This window comes from Haliotis rufescens, unplaced genomic scaffold (genome assembly GCF_023055435.1).
Source record: "Haliotis rufescens isolate VD_foot unplaced genomic scaffold, xgHalRufe1.0.p SCAF_11, whole genome shotgun sequence".
Taxonomy (NCBI): domain Eukaryota; kingdom Metazoa; phylum Mollusca; class Gastropoda; order Lepetellida; family Haliotidae; genus Haliotis; species Haliotis rufescens.
This window is the reverse complement of record NW_025963791.1, coordinates 10,973,679-10,996,962: the sequence shown is the minus strand read 5'-3', so window position 1 is coordinate 10,996,962 and position 23,284 is coordinate 10,973,679. Positions and strand designations below refer to the sequence as shown.

Here is a 23,284-nt window from a genome sequence, read left to right as displayed (position 1 = left end):
GGAGGCATTTTCAGTTTAAGCCTGCTTTTTACATAAAGTGGCTTAATTTGGAGACGTATGGAAGATATATTTGTGCATATACAGCCCAAACTGATCTGATAATCGAAGCAAGAAATTAAGCTGGGAAGTGTTTGGTATTGCCAGTAATCCAATCGTGATCTCACGGCACAGGGACTTAGGCTGACAGTCCACATCTTACTCAGCGCTATAAGAGGTGTCATTTTGAATGGCAGGAGGATTTTGTTGGTTTTCTCTTCAAGTTTTTACTCCTTATACATGTCTGCCAAATTTCCGCAAGCGTGACTCGTATGATCTGTCGTGTCAGTTGTGGCTGGAACAGTGATACTTGCACATCCACCATCGACATCTCACAGAAACAAAAAAGTCTAAATTCAGGATTTCTGATTTCAAGAGGCCTATCTGGTTCCATAGAACAAATTGAACTTGAATTCAGCTTTTGAGCTCTGCGAAGCATAGCAATTTTTCCAACACATTTGATCCAGCACATTTAGAATTTTTCTAGCATATGCAATCAAATGATTTTGTGCATATGTGTTGTTAATTTTAAGTGAAATTACATGTCCTAGCTCTTTGCAGAAGTTATGCGATGGAATCATATTGACAATTTTGGAATATTATTGTAAGGAAAGAGTCTCTTTGATAGTAAAAGTTTGTGAAATATGATGAAGGACGTGACGATTGAGCTGATGTCGGAGATTGAGGTCGTTTTGGTGAGTACGGTAGTTGATCTTCTTTCTTCGATTCCTTTTCATCTTTAAAATATTGAACTGAATTATTTTATTTCAACAGAATCAAAATCCTGTATTCTGGATTCTGATGAATCATTCTAATTTTTGGTTCATGAAGTAATTCTTTTGAAGCGTTTCCCTCCAACCCTTTACTGTTTGAATGACTACTAAGTAGTTGTCATAAGATGGTATTAGAACTTACATGCTTGAACAGATAGTGGTAATTAATGGCATCAAAATCCATAAATATATGTAAATATGGATCATACCCTGAAACTCTCATCAACTTTATGTGCTCTTTATTACAATGTCTGAAGATATTAACGTTGAGAGTTGGTTAGAATCGGAAAATCAATGATGAGTTCATCACGCTGGATCAGAGTTAATCTGAGTAGTTGTGTTACACTACGGGTAATAATTAGATTAACCTTTCAGTGTTTTTATGATCAATCTTGGAAATTAATCCCAGTAAACAAAGATAAAAATAAAACAGGGCTGTGATTGATTGAAAATATGCGTCTTTTAGCTTTTGTTCTTTTTTGTACGTTTGCTGAAAGGTTTATTTCCATTTATTTCAGGAAATTAATCTTTAAATAATCCAGGCAATATTTGTATTGTTTATATTTTTGCCTTGTGCTTCTTGCTGTTTTAATTAAGAAAATCTGTAAAACGAAACAAAATGAAAGATTTTTGCATGTTCAATTACTGATCACCTTGATGTTTCACAATTGCATTTAATGAAAGATAAGGTAAAAAACATATTTATCTTAAAAACCTTCTTGAAACATATACTATCTATGCAAATGATGTGTCATCCCCGTTATTCTATTAGTTGATGGCGTCAAACTCAAATGTAATCGATAAAGGAAACTTTTGTTTGATTGCTTGTTTGTCTGATGGTTCGACCAGTCTGTGATGATTTCAATTAGTCTTCACACTAATAGTATGTATACACTGACAATCTGTCTGTGTGTGTTGAGAGGCTAGCCAACTAATTGTGTGTCTGAAGGACGTTCTTGGTGTCATCCTCCATAACTGCTGAGAGGGATAAAACTCCCTTCATTGACTTGCTGACGTGACAAATATCAAAATATTAATTTGGCATTTGGCTAACAGTGGAAACTTTTGCCGTGAGTATATTTGGTTTAAGTTCAACTTCACTTCATCACATGGCTAGGATGTCAGTAACTCATTGTTATGGTATGAAATCAGTTTATAGTTATGTATATTGTCATGCTTTAAATGCCGACAGTGTTTCGGGTAAGCATGATGTTACCTAATAATGTCATTGAGCTTCAATGATGTTACTTGTTGTACATAAAGTTACGATGCTTCAATGATGTTACTTGGCCACACCAGCATGCTTCAATGATGTTACTTGGTCCACACTATCATGCTTCAGTGATGTTACTTGGCCCACACTACTATGCTTCAATGATGTTACTTGGCCCACACTATTATGTTTAAATTATGTCACTTTGCCCACTCTACCATGCTTCAAATATGTTACTTAGCCCACACCACCATCCTTCAGTGGTGTTACTTGACCCACACTACCATCCTTCAATGATGTTACTTGGCCACACCACCATGCTTCACTGATGTTACTTGGCTCAGACTAACATCCTTCAATGATGTTACTTTGCCCACACTACCATACTTCAATGATGTTACTTGGCCCACACTACCATCCTTCAATGATGTTACATGGCTCAGACTACCATCCTTTAATGATGTTACTTGGCCACACCACCATGCTTCAATTATGTTTCTTGACCCATACTACCATATATACTTCACTGATGTTACTTGGCCCACACTTCCATCCTTAAATGATTTTACCTGGCCACACCACCATCCCTCAATGATGCTACTTGGGCACACCACCATCCTTCAATGATGTTACTTGGCCATCACTTCCATCCTTCAATGATGTTACTTGGCCCACACTACCATACTTCAATGATGTCACTTGGCTTCCTTCACCATACTTCAATGATGTTACTTGGCCCACACTATCATGCTTCAATAATGTTACTTGGCCCACGCTACCAAAGTTCAATAATGTTACTTGGCCCACACTATCATACTTCAATGATGTTACTTGGCCCACGCTACCAAAGTTCAATTATGTTACTTGGCCCACACTATCATGCTTCAATGATGTTACTTGGTCACACTACCATACTTCAATGATGTCACTTGGCTTCCACTACCATACTTCAATGATGTCACTTGGCTTCCACTACCATATTTCAATGATGTTACTTGGCCCACACTATCATGCTTCAATGATGTTACTTGGCCCACGCTACCAAAGTTCAATAATGTTACTTGGCCCACACTACCATACTTCAATGATGTTACTTGGCCCACACTACCATACTTCAATGATGTTACTTGGCCCACACTACCATACTTCAATGATGTTACTTTGCCCACACTACAATACTTCATTGATGTCACTTGGCTTCCACTACCATACTTCAATGATGTTACTTGGCCCACACTATCATGCTTCAATGATGTTACTTGGCCCACACTACCAAAGTTCAATAATGTTACTTGGCCCACAGTATCATACTTCAATGATGTTATTTGGCCCATGCTACCAAAGTTCAATAATGTTACTTGGCCCACACTATCATGCTTCAATGATGTTACTTGGCCCACACTACCATACTTCAATGATGTCACTTGGCTTCCACTACCATACTTCAATAATGTTACTTGGCCCACACTATCATGCTTCAATGATGTTACTTGGCCCACACGATCATACTTCAATGATGTTACTTGGCCCACACTATCATGCTTCAATAATGATACTTTGCCCACACTACCAGTCAGTCTGGGAGGGAAGGAGGTCACAGTGATTAATCATTTATTTTATTACACCATTTTGAACAGTTTATCAGTTAAAATCACAGTTTGCAGATTGACATTAATTTGTCTCAGACATTTACCATATTGGTGACACCAACAACAAGTATATGGTGGTCAAACCCAATATCATAGGATTCTTGAATGCCCAACCTTGGATGACTAGCTCACTGCTTTTGTATCCAGGTTCACGTTCCACAAAACAAAAGTCTATGTGGAATTATGGGAGTTCTGCTTGTCTTAGGGCTAAGATCACTTTGTTGAAACAGGCCCAGGTGTCTCAATAGGGGATGTACATCACTAATACATCATGATCTTGGATTAACAGGAGAAGATTTAGAAGTTGGATGTTAACATGACAAAGAGTATTATTAGCAACATCCACTTTATTACACAAACACAACATTTCAACATTTCGGAATAACGTGTTAAGGAACGTGATCATGACCAGATCCGTGGTCAGTGCTGATGTGTGTTGAGAGAAGGTATTGACCCACCACACAATCCCCAGTGCAGCCATGTCTGTCACGCTATGTGATTTGGCCGTTATCGGTCACTCGGGCCACCTTCAGCAACGCCAGCCGTAACTTAATACTATCTCTGCTGAGACCACGAAAAGTTACGAGCACCCTGGGAGAAGGTTCTTGTAATAAACCCCCCATACTTCCCATTTCTCAAGCTTATCATAAATAAGCTGTAATTCTGTTGCATTATGGGCCAATCATATGGCTGTCCCTATCATTGATTAATCATTTCATTTCGGTGGTGGCCATAATGTCAATTATACCATGGCCTCTAGTTGCAGTAATTTGAATGTCAGATTAGGTTTCCTCCAGTGGCTTGCGAAGAAAGACGGCCATAGTTATGTCAGACATGGAATTTATGTCTTTCCTATCTCAACTATTTAGCTCTGAAATGTGTAAAATGATGATTCAAAAGATTAATGCCTGATTTACTGCTCTGCCTTTATTTGGGTCACAGTTTATTAGGAAGGAATTGTTCCATGGAGTGCCTCATGACTTTTTGAAGGCATCTTGCTTTTACCTTAATGTTATCCTTGAGTGAGTGAGTGAGTGAGTGAGTGCTGCATGACATTTTGAAGTCATCTTGCATTTACCTTAATGTTATTCTTGAGTGAGTGAGTGAGTGAGTGAGTGCTGCATGACTTTTTGAAGTCATTTTGCATTTATGTTAATGTTATCCTTGAATGAGTGAGTGCTGCATGACTTTTTGAAGTCATCTTGCATTTACGTTAATGTTATCCTTGAGTGAGTGAGTGTGTGCTGCATGACTTTTTGAAGTCATCTTGCATTTATGTTAATGTTATCCTTGAGTGAGTGAATGAGTGCTGCATACTTTTTGAAGTCATCTCGCATTTACCTTAATGTTATCCTTGAGTGATAGAGAGAGTGAGTGAGTGAGTGCTGCATACCTTTTGAAGTCATCTCGCATTTACCTTAATGTTAAGAGAAAGAAATGCATGCAGCATAGACAAAACAAAGTCATGACATCTAAAATTGAACATTCTCTCATTACCTGCCCCGGTGGCTCAGTGGGAAAAGAGTGGGTTTCAGAAACTTAACACGCTCTGTGAGGTTGCAGGTTCGAGTCTCGTCATCTATAATGAAAAAGTTTCATTTCTTGTCTTCGATTTTAGAACATTGGACGTTTAAAACACTAAGTCCAAATTCCATCTGCTACTCAAATCATCAGGTCTTTCAAGCAAAAAGTAAAACCTAAAACCAGGTCTTACTAGGAAAAAGTAAAACCTCATACCAGGGAAGAGGTCTTACTAGGAAAAAGTAAAACGTCCCAAGAGTTATTACGAGATAGAAAGAAACCTACAATACAATAGGCAAAAGTGGCAGTAGGTTTATAAGTTCATGGAAAATTTAAGTGGGAGTGAGTTTGTGTGACCAAAATTCCAACGTACCATATCATGGCAATAGATGCCAAGTATTTGCTTAAGGTTTTGTACCCATTTGGGAAAATATTGTCTGTGTAAACGGCAAACACTTTCGCCACTAGACTACTCAACTCCCAGGGGAAAGTTTAAGAAAAGCCGTTATTTTTAGAGGAATTATGTAACAAACTGTCGCCTAGAATTGAATAGTAATTTGGATTAGTAATCAGATACGGTCCTTGTTATCTTTAAGGTGTTGAATTACTGAGATGCTATAGTCGCAATGACTTTCTGTCATTCCAATTGGATGGTGTGCTGTTTGCATAAATGTCTAACATCCTCCCTGAAACCATTTGATTGCTGGAACTGAAAGTGTTTGGAGGATGCTTCGGAGTCTTCAAAGCAGAAAATCCCAGGTTCAACAAGACTGCCGCTCAACTGACTCAACCTTTAAAAAGCTCAAGACTTCTTTGATGATCAAACTGTTCAATTGATTGTGAACTTTCTGGATAATATGACTGTTATGTGTCGAGTACTTAAATTGATTAAAGTATCTTGTTTGCAAATCCAATAATACCACCAGTGGCTTTCTTGATACATAGCAAAATGGCTCAAATAGAGTTATACCATGCACCTTTTCTTTGACAAGATGATCTTAGTATGTGGCAAAAGAGGAAAAAACCTTATCTAATTTATGGTTTTTGCTCATTTTTTTTCTTCAGAAAGACATGTGTTTTTCTTTACCTTCTCATTACATGACATTGTGAAGGTCGAGAAGACAGCTTGGCTGTTTGCTTTCTCTGTACAGTGAACGTCTGTATCATGTTTATGGTGAGCTCTAATGGACGGTTTAGTTACCCCAGTGACGAGTTTAGGGTTGTGGATGCAGCTCCCTCTCTTCATCTTACCTTATCGTTGACAAAGTTTGTTTCCTGGACGGAAGTCATGCACATGTTTGTGTGTGTGTGGCTGCTTGCACTAGTGGAGACTAATTACAGTTTTATAGAGCTAGCTCATGAAGATACCATGCTACAGTTTGACATGGATACCCTACTGAGACACTGTATACTGACTCTGAGCCAACCAGGCCTTGTTTTATCACTTTAAATGCTGAACACCAGGCAGGGTAACAACAAGTTACACAGTGATTGAGCAAATATCCTAATGAACTGTTTTTTTATGTTTCAGAGGTGGAAGCCACTGTTTGACCAGGTGAGTAGATCACTTCTTTTCCTTGTAGCTCACCTTATGAATAAATTAATCTTTTCCTTTTAGCTCACCTGCCCTTTTAGAGTCAGTTATGTCTACATTACAGTACATTGTGTCATGTTAATGTATAGGTTATTCTGATGTTGGTAGCTTTGCTTCATTCACTTTCAGTGTTGTTTACAATAAGTCACAGTCTCACATTCCGATCTTAGCGCTACGACTATCGTAAGCCAATGTTAAAGTATGGGAGTTACGATCACCTTAGCGCTAAGATGGCTTTGTGGAATAGGGCCCTGATGTATGGCAGAGCATTCATGTCAAACTCAATCATCTTTTTGTTCTGATATTTTTATGAAAGTCACTGGAAACCCTGACTTTGACATTAAGGGATTCAAATCCCAAAGATGAACATGATGCCTTTACCATTTATTGAAGCGAGATTTATCTGAATTGTCAGTGTTATTATGATTTAGTTTTGCTGAAATGTAAGCCGTGGTGGGGGAGTAGGGAACAGAGTTCGTCCATCCGATATTTGTTATTAGATATTTAGATATATTTATGAGTTTCATAGTTTCAAAACATGCCCTGTCTGTTTTTGAATAAAATCAAGATTGATTGTCTTGTACCTTGTGGACTCCCAGCTGAACACCCATTCTGGTACGCGAGAGATTTGGAGGTCTATTTTTAGTTGGTAGTCAGGACTATTCAGCAGTGAAGTATGTGGGATGCAAATATTATTATATTTGGTTCACGAATTCTACATTTAAAAAACATATACCGTATTCGACGTAATAAACGCCCAGGGGGCTCTCAACATTAGAAATAGGGGGCTCTTATTAGAATATAATTTTGGTGAGATTAAAAACGATTGTAAATTTTGTGGTTTATGCCGACAGCCTGATATGATATGAAAGAAGAATATGTGTGTATTATACACGATAGATATATTTTCGAGAATTAAATTGCCGATAATTAAGGGTGCATATATATAACAAACGAGTGCGTATTATACACAAATAAATAAGTCTTGTGTACATTGATCAATCGGAAAGGGTGCTAACTTGGATTGTTCACTAACCATTATATTAGCAAATAACGCAGTGGGCGCTTATTAGAGCGGGGCGCTTATTATGTCGAATGCGGTATAATGGTTTATGTATATATTTCATTTTTTAAATATTTTTGCAGTAATTTTAAATCTCCTTTTCTCAACCCTTTAAAGATTTGTATAAGTAGTACCAGGGTATTTGGGATTCAAGAGAGAGCAGTGAGAAAAGTGAGATGATAAGCAGGATTCAGGGAAGGGGCGGTTGGCTTACTCACTACACACATGTACAGTCAAGTCCCGTTAATCCCACATGGTTGGTTACATATGATAATGTCGGATTAACAAGTTTGTCGGATAAACAAAATTAAATAGTACCAACGTTCGTCAGTCATAGTTCACAAAAGGGTCTTCTGACGTGACCTGTAATGGGATGTCCTCGGCGATAGTGAGAACTTGCATCTGATTTTAACGGGTTTGTCGGATAAACGAAATTAAGTAGTACCAACGTTCGTCGGTCATAGTTCGCGAAAGGTTCTTCTGACATGACCTGTAATGGGATGTCCTCGGCGATAGTGAGAACTTGCATCTGATTTTAACGAGTTTGTTGGATAAACAAAATTAAGTAGTACCAACGTTCGTTGGTCATAGTTCGCGAAAGGTTCTTCTGACATGACCTGTAATGGGATGTCCTCGGCGATAGTGAGAACTTGCATCTGATTTTAACAAGTTTGTCGGATAAACGAAATTAAGTAGTACCAACGTTCGTCGGTCATAGTTCGCGAAAGGTTCTTCTGACATGACCTGTAATGGGATGTCCTCGGCGATAGTGAGAACTTGCATCTGATTTTAACGAGTTTGTCGGATAAACGAAATTAAGTAGTACCAACGTTCGTCGGTCATAGTTCGCGAAAGGTTCTTCTGACATGACCTGTAATGGGATGTCCTCGGCGATAGTGAGAACTTGCATCTGATTTTAACGAGTTTGTCGGATAAACGAAATTAAGTAGTACCAACGTTCGTCGGTCATAGTTCGCGAAAGGTTCTTCTGACATGACCTGTAATGGGATGTCCTCGGCGATAGTGAGAACTTGCATCTGATTTTCATGAGATTGAGCTAATCTAAGCATATGATAAATACTGTATGCTTTATTTAAAGCATTAATAGTTTATTGTTAAGCAAAGTTTATCTCTGCAGCTTTGTAATATGCAGCTACCAGCTGACTCGTCTCGAATCAAAACACTATCTGTGTACTCGTGGGCAGATGACGACAGAGTACCTACGCTAATCACTGTGTCAGATTAACGAGACTGATTAATGAGTGATTTCCATAATTCGTTGCAAATAAGGTGTGTTGGAGTCAAAGTGAGAGACTGTCGGATTAACAGGTCTAAATAGCACTGATTTAATCAGTTCCCATCATTAGTGTCGTATAAAGCCAATTGTCGGATTAACGAGACTTGGCTGTATGTTGTAGAACAGTTGTGGTCGTGATCACCTATAGCATCTCTGTGAGAGATAAACAGTTAAGAGGCACTACACAAATTGCAGTGTCCAACAAGCGATCTTAGTGCCATGACTGTTTTAAGACTGTGTTAAAGTAAGGAAGTTACGGCCACCTTGGCACTAAGATCGCTCTGTAAAATGGTGCCCTGATTTGCAATATGAATCAGGTCATTCCAGCAACATTTTTTTATTATCAATATAAAACTAGTGAAATAAGATTGACCTAATTATTCAGAGACCAGTGGACTCTAGCAGCTCTTAGACGTCTTTGTGGTCAGAGTTCCCTTTCTCTACGCAACAAACACAGCCTTCATAATTCACACTTGTCCGCAAGTCTGAGACTACTAAACTAGGTGGAGGACAATTAAACATCCATAGATGGTAGTCCTCAATGACATTTGAGGGCTATAAGTTTTTCCAGCTCTCAACTCTTTGATTTTACTACTCATCAGTCAAGCAGGACTAGCTACAAATTCCAAAGACTAATGAAATAATGTTTGCACAGTTCTCCTATCTAGCTTTCCGAATCAAATGTTTCTAAGGCTGCAGAAACATGTTATGGACAATATGGAATTGAAAGCTATATGTGATGTGGGGATCAGCTTCAGACTTTTCACAGATGAAAAAAGGTCTGTTGGGCATTCTGAATGGGTGACAATACTGGTTGAGGGCAAAATAGGAATGATCTGGAAACTTTTGTGTTTGTTAACACAGAGAGGTTTGACAATGGATCAGTTCAGGTTTAGATTGCCTCATTTTGTGTGATTCCCCATAGATTGGTCTCTGTCCAATGTTAGGTAATGAGGTGAAGTCCTTCGTTCCATTGTTAAATGTTTTGTCTTTACTGTTGGTCCCAATGGACATCAATGCCAGACCTCACTGTGCAGGAATAGTCAATGAAATCATGCAAAGTCGGCCCATCTGCAGAACTGCTTGTCAACATACTTTCAGAGCCTATCAGACATGCTAAGGCCCTTCTAAAACACCTCAATGTATTTGTTGTCTTACCACCAAAGCAGGAGCCTGCTAATGCCAGGTTGAGGAATAGTGCCAAATATCTTTCACAGTGGTCGGATGTTTAGGCTTTTTTTTAAGTCCATTGAGATGATATGCATGCATGTGGTGCTGCCCATAGCATATAGGCATATACCATATATAGTATATAGGTAATATCAGGCTGGAGTCAATTTGCTGAAGAGATGATTTTAATTACCTTTCCTTTGCATGTGTTTGCGATGGGTGCCATCACAGGAGCAGGATATGCTCACCTTTTTTCAAACACAAGGTATCATCACCATTTGATGGTGATTCATAAATAGATGCTTCTGAAATAGTCAGAATCAAACAATGGTTTTAGCAGAGGTTTCTGATGATTATGGAAAGGGTTGCTTTTTCTTAATTCAGGCTGGCAGTTGATAACCACACTTATTACACTCTACAAGCTTGGCTCCTGAGAGTTCTAGGACTTCCAAACTGCAGGCCTCAAACTCAGCATGTTTTGCCCCTGAGAGTTCTAGGGCTTCCAAACTGCAGGCCCCACTCAAAAGTACAGTTTATGAAATGTGGTGACTCATTAAGCATGTGACTTTGTTCGAAATTTAGCCCCAGGTCACCCAGCAATGGATGGGTACCTGGTAGGATGTGATGGAAATAAGAAATGCAGAACATTTCAGAGCCTAATGGGCTGCTTGGGTTTTAGGCTGAGTCAGGAGTTGAGAATGCAAGGTAATAACGTTGTGCCCTGTACAGGCTGCAGTTGGACATCACATACATTGTGGACCCCCTCCGTGGTCTCACTAAGTGTTAGAGCATCCGCCCGGAGAGCGGAAGGTCCGGGGTTCGATCCCTGACCGCGTCAAAAGACGTTAAAAGATGATACTTGTTGTTACCCTGTCTAGCGCTCGGCATTAAGGGGCTAAAAAAAGGACTGGTCGGCTCGGAGTCAGTATACTGTGTCTGAGTGGGGTATTCATGTTAAACTGCGGCATGGTATCTCAGTGAGCTAGCACTATAAATCGGCATCATCTGGACTAGTACAAGCAGCAACACAAACACACACACGTGCATGCACGTCGCCTCATAAGTGCAACAATCTTGTAGGCGACGTAAAACCCCATTTCACTTCACCTATGTACCTTTAATAATGGTTTTGGTGAATGTGTTTCTCTCCATGCATATTTCAGTTATTTGGACCACAGTAGTAAAATTTTGAACCAGAGAATACTTGGCCCAGTTTAATGAAAGAACCAGTTTCTGTACTATGAATGCCTTTCCATCTGGGGTAGAACAGGTCTTCAGCAACCCACGCTTGCTGTAAAAGCGACTATGCTTGTCGTAAGAGGCGATTAACATGATTGGGTGGTCAAGCTCACCAACTCGGTTGATGTGTGTCATCGTATCCCAATTGCTTGGATCAGTGCTCATGATGTCAATCACTGGATTGTCTGGTTCAGACTGGATTATTTCCAGACTGCCATCACATAGCTGGAATATTGCTGAGTGCGGCGTTAAACAACAAACAACAACAACACACCACCCTCCATTTTTCATAACCATTTTGTGATTGCAACAAGATGCGTCTTGAATATTTTCGACATATTTATCTTGATTGAACTCTTACCTTCTTCATGCACTTTGTTTTTTATCTCACACGATCAATCTCTTCCTCAGTCTATGACAGAGGCAGGTTTCTAGCATGTCAGAAGACAGTTTTGCTGTGGCTGTTCATCAAAGATTGATGACACAGGAAGCAGCAGCTTACGTGACTGATGGCAGAATAACAAATCCTGAAACAGAGATACACATCTTGATAGTAGAGACAGGTTTCCACAGTCATGGTTTGGTATTGACAGGTTCTGATAGTCATAGTCTGGTATAGGGAGGTTTGGAGTGTCATGCTTTGGTGTAGGCAGATTCAAGCATCATGTCAGGTTTAGAATTTTCTCGACTTGGTTTTGGAAGGTTCAGTGTGTGAGTATGTTCAGTATAATGTAAATTATAGTTATTTTCAGTATCATGTAAAGTATAGCTGGTGAGTATCATTGTATAATGTAAAGTATAGTTATCTTCAGTATATGTAAAGTATAGTTATGTTCAGTATGGTGTAAAGTATAGTTATCTTCAGTATATGTAAAGTATAGTTATGTTCAGTATGGCATAAAGTATAGTTATGTTCAGGGTTAATGTAAAGTATAGTTATGTTCAGTATGGTGTAAAGTATAGTTATGTTCAGGGTTAATGTAAAGTATAGTTATGTTCAGGGTTAATGTAAAGTATAGTTATGTTCAGGGTTAATGTTTGGTGTGACATATGTTCAGGTTATGTATTCTGGTGGGGTTTCCACTGTTCCAAGAGTCAGTATATATAGTTTGAGTTGGGCTAGATATTGCAGGTTGGTGCTTGTCTCCCTGAAGCTGATCAATCATCAATACCCATTGCTCACTGTCAACAAAACGGATGACTTATAATTTTCAGGCAATTCAGATTAAATGAAGGGAAGGAAGGAAATTGAAAAAAAACCAAGTTCTTCTAAAACCAATTCAAATTTTGTCAAATTTTCAGAAAAAGAACTTTTTTAATGGTTTATGGAAAGTTATGAGATTTAGAACTTATGATGGTGTCCGACCAATCCAGAGTTGCTCTATCAGGCGACATGATGCAAGACAACCGTTGAATCTATGCTAAAGGAGGTGTTGGGTTGAGTAATTGAGTAGACCAATCATTAAGGCACTCTCTGTATGGCTGACAGAAAGACGGAGTGTTCCGGGGTGGAAAGTGACTCGTGTATTGCAGGAGACTTCCTCCCTGGTCACCGGGTACAGCAGCGGGAGGGAGTCTTAAACAACCTGCACTATAGTGGTCAACTGGGACTTGATGATGAAGTACTTTCATCAAAGAGAACACTAGGTGAATAGGTTTGAGGGAGCGACAACAGCTCCTGTGTGGGTTAAGGAGTAAATAATAGATGGATTGGGGCCATATTACCATACCTACCCTAATTGTTGGTCATGGGGCACGACACTTTTTTGCCCTTGTCAATTAATACCAGAAATGATCCATCGTTAATTCTTCAACAAATTGATTACCGGAATTTGTTCTTCGGAATCATGGCCAATTCTTCCAAAATATATTTGGGGAGGGAATGTTGATTTTATGAAAAGAGACTACAAAAGCATCTTTCCGGGGATCCTAATATTTTATAAAAGAAAGCTGGGCTACATATATTCGTTGTTATTGCATTGTAAAACTCTGCCTGTGACTATAACTATAAAAATGCATTCTTCAACCAGTAAATGTTTTCACATTTACTGTTGTCTGCCTTTGTTTGGGCCATTCGAAGGTGATCAAATAGTTAATAGAGCCCTATGTCTTTCCTGGAAAGATTTGTGTAATTTTAATATGTTTTAATTTGGGGGATAGATATTTCTCTTCAACAAAGTGTTTCAAATCACAGTAACATATCTCTGATCACTGTTCTAGCTATTTTTGACTTTACTTTGCTTTGGTTCACATTTGTCTTACACATTCAAGAGCATTATAAATAAATTCAAATCCTTTGTGAAGTCATTTAATTTATTTGTTTGTTTTGAGTGATATTATCTTTCGATGTTTTTGTATAACCTAGCTCAACACAGCAATATTTTTTTCTGATTTCATGATTCTGGTGATCTATTTTTAGCTGAGACATATACTGAGAGTGCCCTTTAACACAGTGTAGGGTAATAAATGTCACACTTTCCCCCATCTCTAAACAACTCTGGACCTTTTTTGGATATTTTCAAAATAAGTAAACTGGAGCACTCTAATATGAATAAAACTAAGCACTCAAGAAGCATGTAGCATTATCTTTCTCCTACACTACTGCATTAATGAGTGAGGTGTTAAACCCCACTTTGAACAGTATTTCATTCATAACATGAGTTGTCACCTATGTATTGAGGAAAGCCTAAAGTGATGGTTATACATGTTACTGACAAACTAAGCATTATCGAGGCAAATCATTGGGTTCTGGCACACATAAGGGATGCAACTCTGCATGATGAATTGAATGACCTTAGATGACCTGGCCACCTGTGCACAAAATTTCGATATTTTTTTGTGCCAACACACAAATTATTAGAAATGTATGGGTTTCTAAAGGAATAGAAGAAATATCTCTTAATAAAAGTTGTGAAGTATAGCCACAGCACTTAAGCTAGGGCCATTTCCTGCAAACCAATCTTCATCTAGTCATGTTGGAACTATTTCTGTTAGACATGAACTATGCAAACCTGGGACTATGCGTACATAACCATTCCTGAAGAACAGATTGATTCGGCATTTTTCACAAAACTTTCACTTTGAAAGCGTATCATATTTCAGCAATTTGTTCATAGTGTGGCAGCATGAAATATTTAATATGATCAATAAAATCCCCATCTTCAACAATCATTTTCCCTTCAAGAAGAGTTCCCTAAACACCGAGCGTAGACATGGCACGCATGTTTCCAATAGAATTGCCTTTGCAATTCCTAATGTAATTCTGCCAGTCTCCCTCTCAGGACAACCGCAATGGCTCAGGCTGACTGTGCCTCGTCCACACTTACCATGCGTCTGAATACACCATTGTAATGTTTCTCACCTACTGTATAATAACGCCTTTACCTTCAGAAGCCTCTCATGAGTTCAGAATCAAGTGAATTTCACTCCTAGTCATATGTAGTTTTCATTATAATGGCTTTTCCCTGAGAGAGCTTGTAATGTTTTGGTATCAAGTATTTTCTACTCTTTGTCATATGTAGTTTCTTTATGATGGCTTTTCCTTTGGGAGATGATCATACCCTTATAGTCAAGTCTTTTTGATTCTAAGTCATGTGTAGTTCTGTTATAATGGCTCTTCCTAAGGGAGTTTATAATGTTTTATAAATCAATTTTTTTATTCTCAGTCATATATAATTTAATCTTTACTGTTCCTGATACCAGAGAGTCCTTTTCATCAACGTGGATATCGGTTTCTGTGATTTTTTTTAAACTTAAAAAATGTAATCCTGTGAGGGAAGTAAAATATGGCTTTCTTAAAGTTCACATGAAATATTAATCATCATTTGCTTTTTTAACTGTCTTCCGTCACATGTGAATTGTTACTGTCTTGGTTATTGTGAGCATGGGCTTAAAATGGAATGAAAATTAGACAGAATATGCATAATTGCAGGGGCTATTTTTGGATTGAAAGTTCATATGGTCTTCAGCGTGCTTCCTAGGATTCTGTTATTTAGTGGAGTGATCACAGAGCTTTATTTATAATCTTTGAATGCCTGCCAAAGATGAAATACTGCTGCCATCGAAAGTTTGATCAGAAGCCATTTTACCTGCTTCATATGGCTGATCATTTACATTTTCATTTCTGTGTGTGTAAAAATTCTTTTGTGCTGGGTTGTGAAAGAAGACCACTCACATCCTAAACATTCTTTTTAATTTCTATTCTTTCGCAAGAATATTGGTAAAAGAATTTAGATGGAAAGATTTTTGAGTTTCTGATAATGAAAACTGCTTTTATAGCCTGTTTGATTGGCATTCTTGAAGTTGGTGAGTAAGTAAGAAAACGTACATTTTAATGGATAACAACTTCTGTTTTATTGCATGTAGTGACGTTTGACTACATTTGGCTTCATATAATCATCTGTGTGATAGGTTATCTCCCAAAACCCCTACATCCCATTTCCCCTACAACCCAGTTCCCCTACAATCAGTTAAAACAACACGCGGCATTTACCTGTCTGGTATTATGAACTCACCTAAAGGAGAGATTAAGGTCTGGAGTAGAGGTAGTAGAAATGAAAGGGGTAGAGCTTTAGGGGACTAGGGGAATTTTTTTTTTTTTTAAATAATGTAAGTGTAATGAAAGATGCCTATATGATGAGAAGACAATTTTTAAAAATTACAAAAATAACAATAGGAAGAAACAATTATTACACTGAGAAACTGAGATGGACGACTTACAGTTGAGATGGCTAGGTTTAGTATATAGATACTTGAAACTGACTAACATGACATCAACATGTCTGGGCTTCGCTATGTTGAGTTTGTTATGTCATGTCACAGAGAGGAAAGCCCCAAGTCCTATTTGATGGTTATCTTCACACTAAGAACGTCGAGAGACTGACTTGCGTACACTATTATTTTGTTATAATGTATTATGAATTTTGAAAAATGAACATTTTATTATAATGTATTATGAAATTTGAATAATATCGTAATCGTAATTTAATATTTATCTCAATCTATTCGTGTTTCTTGGGTTGTTCCATTGTATGAAATAGGTAATAGACTAGGGATTAGCAGTGCCATGGACCGTGAACTTTGTTGTCTTAAGCTGTAGGGGAAATGGGATGTAGGGGTTTTGGGAGGTTACCGTGTGATACTTGTTATCTTTTACCTGTTGTTGATGTTAATCTGCTGCTTATCACAACATATCATGCATATACAGTGAACTACGTTTATAATGAACACACCTAAAATGAACTGACCGATATAACGAACCTATTTCTGAGTTTTGGCCATTTGTTGTATATATGCAGTACATATGCTTGTAATGAACTACGGTTATTACGAACTATATATTTCTATATGCAAGAAACCAGAAGATGTTATCCATAAAGGTGTACGTTTTTGCTCTTATCATCTTAAACTGGCTTCCATAAGAGATATCTTGGACGTGACGTTAAACCTAATTTTACCTCTCCTCTTTAAGAGATATCGCTTGGACGAGATCTTACAGTGAAATTTCATCACAATGAATTTGAGACCATTGTGGCATTATTTATCACCATAATGTCACAATCAAATGACATTACTAATCTGTCTGCCAGTGAAGCTGGTTAGCTGTGCTTTGTACACTCAAGACACTGGCTATTACTGCTACAAACTGAAAGAGTTGGAAAAATGATTTTGGATGATAAATCTCATCCTCATGTCTTATGATATCAAATATTCCAACACTTGTAGACCCTTAAACTTTTATAGAAATATTTGATATCAACAGACACTTGGGAGAGATTCTCGACGTACAATCAAACATCTGTCAGTATATCTGATGGCTTGACATATTGGGCACAATGGAGTTAGGAAACAGTGTACAGTATCTATATACCTGCAATTTAGCCAATCTCATTAAAATCAGAACTAAGTTCTTGCTGCCTCCAAACAAAAATCTGAGGACATCCATTACGGGTCACGTCAGAACAACCTTTCGTGAACTTTGACCGAGCACTGAAACAATGAACAAGAAGTTGACTTCAGCCAATTAGAGAGCAGCTCTCTTGAGCTTAAAAGCACTCGTTTCAACCTGGCGAAAAATATGTTGACAGAGTTCAGGATTAAAATTTTGAAAACTGAACAAATGAACATTCGGGAATGTGTAATATATGGTTCAAATTGTATGGCAGTGCTTTCCACATACTGTGCAACACCTCCTCCGTTCAAATGTTTATCCCACGGAAGCGAGAGTCAGTCGTATGGGCCGTAACTGTCATTTGGAATATCCTGTGTTAACTTTTTTGAGGTTGCATGATTAGAAAACACATTCTGACTGTCACTTTCATGGTCTGGTGAGCGATGCTTTGATTGGTCAGATGAAAGGTCGTTCTGACGTGACCCGTAATGGGATGTCCTCAGATTTTTGTTCAGCAATAGCGAGAACTAAGATCTGATTTTACTGAGATTGGAATTTAGCAGGAATTTACTGTCCCATGTGCTGCCAATTGTGTATTACCAGAAGGTCATGTTCAAGGTCAACTAATCCTGATGGACATGCAACACAATGTCTGTCAATTGTACTTGCTACCGTCCGCAAACCCACTTCCTTGATAATCATTGTCTGAACTTTATCTTGTGCTGCAACCCACTGCCTAGTAATTGTTTTGTCTTCAGAATATTGTGTGCCACACAGATCAATGCCCATCAAGCAGTACTGTTTTCAGTGTATTTGTCAAGGGGTGGGTGAGTGCATATTGTTTGTGGTAGCACAGTGTACTGCACAGGTGAAGTCGAGTTTGATGGCCAATGGGTGACCTTGTTCACCTTAAGGCTTTCTGGCGCCTCGGTCCTACCCAACACTGAAACACATGTTACTTGTGGTGTTTCCTTAGGCTAGTGACTTTGTGTGAATTGTGAATCTGTACATTCAGCAGTGAATGGTTACCCAGTAGGATGAGATGTTTATGCGACTGTAAACCTTGTAGTGATTCTAGCTTGAGTTGTATACTCTCCAGGGAGTTGAGAATGAAATTTGTGTGCACACTGATCCATAGACTGGAGTATAAAGAATGTAGTACCACAAGCATTTGAGACATTACAAGTGGTCTCAACCAAATTTACTTACTGCTTATAACCAGCAATGGGCTGCTATTTGTGATCCTTCCATTTTTAGCTCACTTGACTGATAGTCAAATGAGCTTATTTCATGCATTGTCCATCTGTAGGTCCTTCTGTCATAACTTATAAATTTTTGACAGCCCTACTGAAACTCATGGCCTATTGTAAGAGTGAGTGAGTTTGGTTTTACGCCGCTTTTAGCAATATTCCAGCAATATCACGGCGGGGGACACCGGAAATGGGCTTCACACATTGTACCCATGTCGGGAATCGAACCCGGATGTTCGGCGTGATGAGCGAACGCTTTAACCACTAGGCTACCCGACCGTCCGCTTATTGTAAGAGGATCCCCGCAATGATGTCTCACCTTGCTTGCAGAATTCCAATCCAATTTTTAATATGGCCACCGTTAAGGCAATATTGAAAATGTCATTTTTAGCCATTACACAGCCATTTCTACAAGTACAAGTACATATGTAAAAATATGAGTGTGTGGTTAGACATGGCCACCACGGCAGCCATATTTAGAAACCCATTAATGGCTATTAATTAACCATTTTTTTCAGAAAGTGTTGAAATTTGGCAAAGGTATAGTTAGTTGTAGGGTCCAACATATGTGTTTGTGATACTGTGAATTTTGACCTTCATTCAGTCATAATAGTTGGTGCCCTCAAACAGAAAAAGCTGTAATGGGAAATCAAAATCAAAGTACTTGTAGGTGCTAAATTGGCAAAACTCAGGCCCCAACTCACACTAGCTTCCCATCATGTTATAATCAACTTATCTGCATATATTTGGGAGCAATGACAAAAAAAGTAGGTTGCCATGGAAACCAAACTTTACTTGGAAAACAAATGGTGCAATCAACATTGGGAGAGACTCTTGGTAGGATGCTCCAGGCAACGTTCCACCACGCCATACCTTGTGATTTAGGAGAAAAAAAGCGATATAATTTCAAGCAGGCCTTATATGTTCAAGGCCAGTGGGCCATCATTTTGGCCCCCTGACTACTATTACTCCAGGCTTGTTGAAATCCAAAACAGCTATTGCTTGAGATGATGGGACCTCCAGCACTCCTTCTAGGGATGAGTAACATGACCCCCATTATCCCAGACACTGACTTCAGCAGGTGAAAGACTTTTGCATTATCGTCTCCTCTGATAATCTTATCTTGTTCAAATTAAAGTGAATTCGATTGTAGGAACTTTTGTTAAGAATATATAAAAATCAAATTTTACTTATGACTTAGATCTCCTTATCTTCATTACCAATAAGGAGATCTAAGTCATGGTACACTGTTTGCACTCTTAACATCTTCAGTGTTATAAAAGATGTTGCCAAGATTTATTTCATCATAAGTCAGGTGATCAGCAGAGCCTTGTTATATTTTTCAAAATATAGTTTATACTGCAAAAATAATTCTGAAAACTTTGGCAAGTTGGACTTGAACGTTGTATTAATTATGAATTCAATTTGATTAATTTGTAAAAAATACAGTGTGGCTTCCGTTAATTTTTCTTGCACTGTACTAACAAACTAGGCATTCTGTGATGTCAGCCGAAGTCGTGTCAACATGTTTGGGTCATGCAGGTGGTTTGGTTGTTTAATGTCATGCTTTGGTTCATGACAATGCCTTATCTGTTCGCAGATGTTTGAGTTCACATCGAAAGAGAGTGGTGATGACATTTCCTGGAAGTATTTGTTAATTTGATTGGTTTCAAAAGATATTCCCACACATCAAAGGAATCAATAACACCTGCACATTGTATCATCTTCGTAGATAAAGCTATCAACAAATGTTGATGTCTTGTTGAAGGTCCTTTAAAGTACATTATCATCCATCCCTGCTCATCTTTAGATACAGCCCTACAAACAACAATGTTCTATGAACCTTCCTCCCTATAAACAACAATGTTCTGTGAACCTTCCACCCTACAAACAACAATGTTCTGTGAACCTTCCTCCCTATAAACAACAATGTTTCACCCTACAAACAACAATTCTATGAACCTTCCTCCCTATAAACAACAATGTTCTGTGACCTTCCACCCTACAAACAACAGTGTTCTGTGACCTTCCACTCTACAAACAACAGTGTTCTGTGAACCTGCCACCCTACAAACAACAGTGTTCTGTGAAACTTCCTCCCTATAAACAACAATGTTCTGTGACCTTCCACCCTACAAACAACAGTGTTCTGTGACCTGCCACTCTACAAACAACAGTGTTCTGTGAACCTGCCACCCTACAAACAATGTTCTGTGAAACTTCCTCCCTATAAACAACACTGTTCTATGAACCTTCCTCCCTATAAACAACAATGTTCTGTGACCTTCCACCCTACAAACAACAATTTTCTGTGAACATTCCTCCCTATAAACAACAATGTTTCACCCTACAAACAACAATGTTCTTTGACCTTCAAACCCTACAAACAACAATGTTTTGTGAACCATCCACCCTACAAACAACAGTGTTCTGTGAACCTTACTTCCGGTATATCCACAAGACTGTATGATAAGACTGTATGACAAGAGTGATGACGACAACTTTCCAAAAGTCAGCTTTCCTTTTAAGTTGAGCATTATTCCAGCAGTTCCAGCCTTGGTGTGTACATTTCACAACTTTTGAGGTACAATCAAGCATGCTCTTTCTACAAAGATTTCAAAGACCTTCATACCACCTTTGCCTAAACGTTATTTGATTCAGCATTCAAGGCCTTTTTAAATCTTTCAAAAGTCATATGGTAGACATGGGAAGGACATTTGCAAATTTACCATGTTAGAAATTCTCCATTTTGACTTTACCATGTTCCCATGTTTTTTTCTGGTGAACAATTGTCTTGCCTGCATGTGTTTGTGATGGGTGCCACTGGTGGGGCAGGATACGCTTACCTTTTTGTGAACACCTGCATTATCACAATTTGATAGAGATGCATAAACACATGCTGATGATATAGCCCAAATCGTACAATGGCCTCTACTTTTAGCAGATTTTCTTATGATTATCGAAATGGTTTTGTCAACCATGCTAAAAGGTTTTCTGTTTTTCTGATATAGTCTTTATCACTGAAAAGAACACCAAGTGTTTTATGTTTCAAATCAGGACTAAAGATTCAACTTTTTTGGTCAATATAACAAATATATACAGAGCTCCAGATAAGCATTTGGTGTTGTGGGTATTTTACCCATGCATTTTAAAATCATTGGGTATCAGTAATTCTATCTGCTTATTCAAATTTCTGTTACCCACCAGTTTTTACACATGTGGGTATTTAAGTTAAATATTTAAAAACACTATTCATCTAGTCCCTGCAAACTGTTGTCATGTGGGTTCGAGAGCTTTATAGGACTAAAAAATACCACGATACTTCCACAAGAAAGTGTGATGGCAAATGATCATGATGTAACTGTCATCGTGGAGTTTGGCAAGGTTGACGGAATGCCCGTTCATAATTTCAAAATAAGTTGCTGATTTGCTAATCGAATACGCAGGGTTACTTCACAATATTTTGATGATACACACAAGTTTTATTTTTGTAGCGTATCTGTAATGTTCGTTGCGTATTTGATACGCTTGGGTTATATTTCTGCATTTCTGATGCGTATTTCACGTAGATACGCAGCTTATCTGGAGCTCTGTATATATATTAAAATATTGTCAACCATTTGAACATACTTAAGTTTGTTTGTTTGTTGTTTAACGTCGCACTCAGCAATATTCCAGCTATACGATGACGGTCTGTAAATAATCAAGTCTGGACCAGACAATCAAGTGATTGACATCATGAGCATCGCCCCACGCAATAGGAATACAATGACTTGCATGAACCAAGTCAGCAAGCCTGACCACCTGATCCCGTTAGTTGCCTCTTACGACAAGCATAGTCCCTTTTTGCGGCAAGCATGGATTGCTGAAGACCTATTTTAGCCTGGATCTTCACAGGCTGAACATACTTAAGTGTTCAGAGAGATAATTTGAAAACACATCACAATGTTTATGTTCTAATTAAAAATAGGTTGTGATTGTAAGACAACATAAAGTATATGCAAAATTTAGCATGACAACATGTTTTATCCTTAAATCTTTAAGCCGTATAGGAAACAAATATAAATCTGATCTAAAACTAATACATCTTCCCACATGACTTCTTGATATGATGATAAATAAAGAAGAATTCAGTGGGGGACCTGGAGGTAGCATGTCTGAAGCGATGTCAAATTTATGATTTTGGCGTATTAGAATTTATCGCTCCTGTGTAATTGGACCTTTTGTTTAAATTTCCATTTGACTGAGATATAACAGCATTAAATCAATACAGTGTTTTAATTACATGAGTCATTGACATATTTGTTGAAATCATTGTTTTTTGCTCAATAATGATTCTCATCAGTTTAAAAATTCAGGGAACCGAATACTGAAAAATGCCTGCTATTGTGTAAGGAAATAATCTCTATGAACTTAAAACTGTTTACTGTTTGCAGTAATTTCCTGTAGCACTCTCACCCCATGTGAGACAGACGTGACATGACACTGTCACGCCATGATACACTGGATGGTGTCATGCTGGAGTAATGTTATGTCATGATACAATGGATGATGTCATGATACAATGGATGATGTCATGATACAATGGA

At 38.2% G+C, this 23,284-nt stretch overlaps 1 protein-coding gene across 1 annotated transcript in view; it reads left to right on the top strand.

Annotated features, from left to right (window-relative positions):
- The window catches only part of LOC124141177 (rhomboid-related protein 2-like), a 95,429-nt gene that overhangs the window by 14,687 nt on the left and 57,458 nt on the right, over window positions 1-23,284 (top strand). Inside the window, exon 2 of the mRNA XM_046509111.2 lies at window positions 6,724-6,747. Within this exon, the coding sequence (XP_046365067.1) occupies window positions 6,724-6,747 (24 nt within the window). The remainder of the gene's footprint in view (window positions 1-6,723; window positions 6,748-23,284) is intronic.